This window comes from Mercenaria mercenaria, chromosome 18 (genome assembly GCF_021730395.1).
Source record: "Mercenaria mercenaria strain notata chromosome 18, MADL_Memer_1, whole genome shotgun sequence".
NCBI classification, from domain to species: domain Eukaryota; kingdom Metazoa; phylum Mollusca; class Bivalvia; order Venerida; family Veneridae; genus Mercenaria; species Mercenaria mercenaria.
Window position 1 is genome coordinate 47,095,817 of NC_069378.1, and position 7,858 is coordinate 47,103,674.

The 7,858-nt window shown below is 32.4% G+C and overlaps 1 protein-coding gene across 1 annotated transcript; it reads left to right on the top strand.

Annotated features, from left to right (window-relative positions):
- Positions 1–2,146: 2,146 nt before the first annotated feature.
- Positions 2,147–7,519, top strand: LOC128550433 (uncharacterized). Its single transcript, XM_053529430.1, has 5 exons — positions 2,147–2,160; positions 2,516–2,632; positions 2,918–3,088; positions 3,463–3,639; positions 4,344–7,519. The coding sequence occupies exons 4-5, from the start codon at positions 3,519–3,521 to the stop codon at positions 4,760–4,762; spliced, it is 540 nt and encodes a 179-aa protein (XP_053385405.1). The 5' UTR covers positions 2,147–2,160; positions 2,516–2,632; positions 2,918–3,088; positions 3,463–3,518; the 3' UTR covers positions 4,763–7,519.
- The last annotated feature ends 339 nt before the right edge of the window (positions 7,520–7,858 follow it).

A 7,858-nucleotide genomic window follows, 5' to 3' on the forward strand; every position in this document is an offset into this window, starting at 1 on the left:
AATCTACGGAATAAAATTTATAGCCTGAGATTTAATTTTACAAGTTACTGGTGACAGAACAGCCAAATATCATTGCTGATTTTGTACACGGTCGGACACTTTCTTCCATTCAGGAACAAGTTAACTTTTTTAAAGTTTATATCAGTTTGTATGTTATTTGCAAAGTTATGCATAGATCATTTTGAAGTACAACAGTAACCTATTTCAAAGAAGTGTCAATAAAATAAAATTGACCACGAAAAATTTCAATGCTGTTGTAATTGCACTTTTTGTGAATAACTAAATATAAGGAAAGAGACACGTAATAGTCTACTTCCTTTTTTGAATAGTATTTAATTCCTACCATAAACCTACTTGATTTCAATTTTTAACACATTTTCCCGTTTTGACTTGATTCTCAGTCAGTACACAAAGTTTACGAATTTTTGTTTGTAAGAAACTTGTGTCTATATATACATACAGGAAACTGTCAGATGTGTCTTTATGAATATAAGTATATTCTGTTAAGTTGTGTTTTTAAACTGAACAAACGGCATTAAACTTAACCTAAAAATGTAAACAAATCAGTTAGTGTTTACAGTGATAAAGGTATCACATTATAAGTAATAAGTATAGATATTTGGCTGTATATTGGGATGTTCTGTGCGACAGAGTAATCTATCCTTATCGTTTAAAGCTCACCTGCTTAGTTTAATAGGGAGAGCGCAGATCTACGGATCGCGGGGTCGAAAGTTAGATCCCCGAGTAAGGCATACCTTCTCCGTGAAGATTTGATAAAAGACATTGTCTCTACAATCAGTCGTCCCCCACCTCTGATTCGTGTGAGGAAGTTGACAGTTACTTACGGAGAACAGGTATGTACTGGTACAGAATCCAGGAAGTTCAACACTGATCAGGATGACTACCTCGTCAACAGAAATACTGTTGAAAAACGGCGCTAAATACCCAAACAAAATTTCCGTTTAAATTTCTTGTAAGGTAAATGAAGAAATTGAAAAAGTGACAATACATGAAATAAGAATATTATGTATATAATAAAACTCTTATCAAAAAGGATATGAACGGAGAATGCGTACTTCCTGTGCTGTGTAACCACTTTTATTTTCATTTTACAGTCATGTTTTACACGATCCCAAACCATTGGACAGAAATTGACATTTACGATGGGTTGTACAAACAATCAGGTACCACACTTGCAATTATATTTGTTGTTTCAGCAACACTTAAATCATATGATCAACAAGTTTGGTATGTTAATATATGTTCAATTAATGTTATTCATGCAGTCAGAAATGAATTATCATTATAAACATTATGTTAGACACAAGATGGGCTAAATTAAATGCATTTAAAGAAAATATTCTCAAACAAATTTGTCTTGATTCCTCAGTGATCACCCTTAAAGACAGTTAACCAAACTTTGTTTAAGAAATGGATTTCGTCGACACATATCAAATGATCAATTATATTTAATTGTAATCACTAGAGGTTTTTAAAAAAAATCATATATTTCCCACTAGGATTGAATTATTATCGTATATGTAATTTTTGCGTAAGAAATTAATACATATTTTCTGGATTTAACGTCGCACTGACACATGCTGATTCATATGGCGACTTTCCAGCTTTAATGGTGGAGGAAGACCCCAGGTGCCCCTCCGTGCATTATTTATTTACGAGCGGGCACTCGGGTAGAACCACCGACCTTCCGTAAGCCAGCTGGATTGCTTCCTCATATGAAGAATCCAATGCCCCGAGTGAGGCTGGAACCTGAACCGATGAGGGGCTAGTGATTTAAAGTCAGCGACCTTAACCACTCGGCCACGGAGGCCCCTTGATAAAAATCTTCATTTATAAGCATATATTTTTCCGAAATTTGTAAGAGGTGCGCACTTTGTAAAACTATTTTACAAAATACCTAGCATTACGTATCTCTCTTAAAATACCTTAAAACTTCAAAAACTAGTCAATTAGCTATCATATAATTATTTGTCAGTACAATTTGGCTGAAACTGATTTAATATTTCTTTACTCTAGAATTGTGGTAAAATACCTGTTTACGATACTATGTCCAGAAAAACGAACAACGAGCTTCCGATCAATGTAATGAATGTTGTGGAAGTGACAAGTGCAACAACAACCTGTGTAATCATAAAACGCGTAAGTATTTCTTTTACAGACATGTACATATATTTACTTTCAGTAAATTTTCTGTAGGTTGGCATCTTATAAATATTTTTAGGAAGAGATACAATGAAAAACTAGAAAATATTTTTTGTTCCCACGAATCACGCGTAAGCATTTTTATATTTTTATTAAAAGCAGCTAATCATTTTTATTATTATTATTAGCTTAGTTTGTTCATGCATAATCATACTTCTTATTCGTGTATAGCAAATCTCGAGTCCACGTGAACACCTGATTTTTAATTTATTGACGTAGTTGGGATCTTGTTGTTGCGTAATGTTCTTGTATTTTGATACATATAATTTAGATTTATCTGACCTGATTCTAGCCCCACCTTGTGAGGACATTAAGGATTGCGCCTATTGGAACAAAAAGTTTGACATTTGTGAGGACATCCATGAAGCGAAGCACATCTGCCGAAAATTCTGTAAACTATGCTCATTAGGTATGCAGTTTGTGACTGATTACACGAGCGTGTTTAATCTATTTACATCATTCGATTATGATCTCTATGACTCTATGAGCTATTTAAAACATCCTTTAAAAAACGCGGTAATTATTATTATACTCGATTGCGTTTGTATGAAGAATTTAAGATAATCAAGAAGCTTTAGCCAGAATATTTATAAAACAGTAAAGTTTCTGCACTGAATAGCCTAAGCCTAACGGCATTATATGTTTATTTACTCATAAAATAACATATCTGACATATCTAAATTCGATTTATTAGTTGATGGTAAATGGGCTGACTGGTCCTCTTGGTCATCATGTGATGTGACATGTGGTCATGGAAAGCATACAAGAATAAGAACATGCACCAACCCAGCACCAGCGTACCGGGGTCTGGATTGTAAAGGAAACAGTACTGATACAAAACCTTGCGTTAGACCGTTGTGTCCAGGTACAAACATACCCTCTCAGGTTGAGGGTTAATCTTAAAGCTGACTGTGACTGAGCGCATGGTCAATCAATGGCTATTGTTGATATTTTCTGGAAACATTTTCGACAAACAGTATGTTCCTTTGTGATGTTATTCAAGTAGAGGAATTTTTTCGGAAACTGTAACATCTCATCATTTACACTTATTTATGTTCACCACATACTTTATGCAAGTTAGAATATTTTATAAACTCGTTTTCATACTCTTTTTGCCAAATCGAGTTATTATTGGTACTAATAATTTGAAAAAAATGTTTTAATTTTGAAAAAGAATGAAATTAGTTGTGACAAAAACTTATATAATCATATATAATACATGTAATCGTAACATTCCAGTACACGGAGGGTGGAGCGAATGGTCGGAATGGGGATCTTGTCCGGTCACATGTGACATGGGGATTCAGAAAAGGCATAGGACATGCACTAATCCATACCCTTTAAGGTACGGCGACCATTGTTTCGGCGACACAATGGATGTGAAATTATGCAAGGAAGTGTCATGTGACAGTACATGTAAGTATTTATTAAAAAAGGAAACCAAACACCTAATCAGAGGTCTACAAACGCATAAGTTTTATAAACACAACATATGCATGTTTACAGGACATATAACTGTTTTGATATTCTTAGTAATACGTGCATATTGTCTGTAGCGATAAGATTTTTCACCACTAAATTAAATTGCATTTTGCTTTAATTCATGAAATTCTATGGTAATTTTTGTATCCTACAATATGCATTTTATACCAGCAATAAGGAGACGAAAAGCTGAGGAAACACGAAATGAAGAATTATTTTAAAATTCATTAGTTTACAGATACCAATTTTACAGTAAAGTAACTCGTTTTCATTTTTGTAATGTGGAATGTTCCCTAAAATGGTTACTATGGCTAGATACATTATTAAATATTATCATTGTAACGTGTAGCATCACTGATTCAATGATTTAAGAAAATTAAAATATCAGAAGCTTTTTTTAAAGTGGTGAATTTATTTTTATATAAAATATTGACTTTCAGTTTTGTTTGTCGTTTTCATTGTCATATCAACATTCAATATTAAAAATGTGTGTGAAAGGAAATATTTAAAGTGTTATACTCAATTGTGAACGAACAACCTTACCTTATACGTTTTTCTGCAGTTTGTACTTTAATATCCATCATTTGTTTTGGAAATATGATAATTATTATTTGAATTTTTTTTCATCCTGTAATAAGCTTCAGATGCTAGTGTTGCTTTCAATGCCTACGGAGTAACAGACATAAGTCCAAACAAAGGCCAGACAATGGTGTTTTCAACAGTACTTACAAACAAGGGTGACTCCTACAACAGTTCTACTGGCGTCTTTGTGGCTCCAAGAAATGGCACTTACATATTCCACGCACAAATGTGCATATCGAGAAGTAAACACATGCATTTTGATATCATGGTTGAAAGAACCTCATATGCGACTGCCTATGGATATGCGTATAACAGTTGTGAGTGTCCTTCAATACAAGCTGTTGTGGAGCTGAAAACAAAAGAAAGGGTTTTTGTACAATGGGGTACCACATGGTCATACGTTAGTACGTCAGTTATCTGTAAATATTCTCCTTATCACAAGAACTATTTCTCTGGTGTGCTTAATCATGGCTAGACATACCAAAATTTAAAAAAGGGCCTTGCAAAATCTTAGAACCGAAAAGTTATCTTTTATAGTTTGAATCAGAAGACAGAATAATGAGCAGCAATTGACTGCAAATGATTTTTAATAGCAAGTTGTAGCCTTTCGTACACTGATTATTAGAATTATATTTTGATGAGTTATAATGGTGTATCTATTTCTTTTTCTTTTGTAAACCTAAACAATAGATTACTAACACAATGTTTCAATCGTATAAGAAATTTATCACTGGCTATAGGTGCTGACATGAGTATTCGGCTAGAGAGTATTTTTTAGTCAGAACCGAGGTCCTGTCGCATTACCAAATAAACAGTAACCGCAGAGCCTGATACTACCATCCAGGTCTACAACCAGTGTTTGAATCTTTTCTCAAGCATTCTTTATTCATACAATTAAAGTACAGTTAAATCAAAGAAGCGGCTTTGTTTGCAGTACATTTTTCTTACAGTAGCGTATTGGAACAAAGAACAGAAAACATTATCTTCCTTAAACAAAATTAACGACATATAACGCTATATTCGGTTACAAACGCAAAAGAAAACGTATCGTTTTGGATGCGTTTTGTAACTGGCAGCGTAAAACTATGAATTTTGTCGAGAAATATGCTGTGTTAGGAACACAGATGACTATCTAGGAATCTGGATTACTTCCGGTTCACGTGAAAACTTCTTCATTAATCATCCACATCAATGTACATGTAGTTCGTGATATGACATTTACATCAAAGAGCACACTTCTTACACAACGGATTTAAGATAAGTTTTTCCAGTACCGATGAAAACACAGGAAACTCCAGTTATGAAATTAAATCTGTTAAAAGATCCCTTTAAAACGAAATTGTATCATTGTAGAAATTAGTGTTCTTCAATGTACAATAACTGTTTTTAATGTTATAATTACAAGATGATTTCATTTGTAGGAACGACAGTAACAGCTAATTGTTGTATATAGCCAAACACGAAGTTTTTATTTTGTGTACAATTCAAATTTACACCATAAAAACGTAATGCATGAGTATCTTTCTCGGTGTAAAAATATCAATACCGCAATGTTGTGTTTTAATTTTGCGGATTTATCGTTGCATATACACGTGTAAAATGAATACTTCCTTCTTTACACTAAATTGTTTTTAAAACTGTTAAAAAGTTATGTTCAAAGTTAATAATGTGTTTTCCCGGTTTAAAATACTTAAACGTGCTTAGCATTTACAAACAAGTTTTTTTTTATCAAAATAGCAAGATGTCTCAAGGTGTATGCATGTGAGTAAACTTTCATGTGTAAGTGTAAAATGTATATATATTATGCAATTCGTATATGGTTGCTACATATTTTTCAAATGCTCTCATAGTAAAGTTTCTGAAGGATTTAAGATGTATGACATATTAAGTAGAAAGACTGACACTATATGATGTACATATGATGTACGCTGTGGCTCTCAACATAGACATTTGCTTAATATCTATATTTAATGTAAATTAGAATAGTTTTATTTCAAATCATATCCTCGATTTTTTCATAATATTATGTACGTAAAGCTTTAAACACTCATGGATCATTAATGGTTAATGTTACATGAAGATTAAGATTTTGGCAATGTAATCAAATATAATAGCCACTGCAAACAATAAATAATATCCAACTTCCGGAGAAAAAGGATGACACGATTTTTCAATATTTTTCATTTTTCGATAAACTTAAACATGCACGTACAATGTATATGTGAAAATGTAAATCTTTATAAGTAACAGCATAATGCCGATAAAAAGTAAGAATTTAAAGGTATAATAACATAAACAAAGGTGACACTATATAAGTGTATGTTGCCTTTCGTACACTATATTAAATTAAGTATTTTTATACAATGTCAATGATACGATGAGGCAGAAATAGTTATCAACATGTTTTGCAACGTCTGAGAATTACCACCAGTTTTAATCTTGATCCGCCTAACTACAAAATATAATTAAGTGACAGTGTGGTGAAAAAAAAAAATTCTTTATCATAGCGTTGCGTATGTGAGTTGTCATTTACTGTAGCATAACTCCATTACATATCATAACATAACGATTACATGTTCAGTGTTTGTTTTAAAAATATCTAAATCTTATAATAACGTACTTTTTAATGCTACAGATAAATAGAAAAAATGAAAATTATCATTTTTCTTTTGATAGTTGACAACCTTGGCTTTTACTTGACAAAGTAAAACTTTACATAACATTTTGACAAAATTCATACGATATCTCGTCAGTTCCTTCTATTCAAATATGTTTACCAATTTCATTGCACGTATATTGTATTAGCACAGCACCATACATTCGAATCCTTCACCTTCACTACCTATATATCTATGACACTTTTAATGATGCAACGGTGTACGCATTCTTGTATGCCTGATGTCTACCATGTTTCTGATAACTTTCGGCTATAATTTTAGTTTATGTATTTTATAAGTTAAAATATTTAAACAGTTCGAACCAGTCAAATTTGTCCATCTGCTTCATTATCGACGCCGAATTACGTGCAAGATTATTACTTTTAGACGCAAAATTCTAAATATACGATGCAATGCAAAATGAATCATTGATCGCAATTATTGTGTATCGTCTTTGTTTTTTCTTTCTTTTTTTTTTTGTTATCCAGTATTTTCTTTGGATGTTGTTTGAATTCTCAATTCATACAGATGAATATAGAAACACATTTTAGTTAGCTGAAACCATTCTGTGCTGTATTAAATTTAAAAGAATCCATGCCTTCAAATAAATCAGATGTTCGTCCGTTCACCAGGACGAACCTCGGATGGATGATAATGCGTTATACGTGCTAAGAATGCGTTACTTAGAAACAGATTGTATAGTAAACGAGGATGTAGATATAAAATTATTGCGCTTTCAGTCACTGTTTGGAATTAGTAAACTTGCGCTATTTCATGTCTTGCCACAGCAACATATTTGATTAAGTAAGAATTTGATATTTTTTTTCTCTTGATCATGAAGGGAAAATGTTCTTCCATTAATCGAAATCAGGGCAATATTCAATAGCGAATATTCTTAATTTTCTTTGATTTTA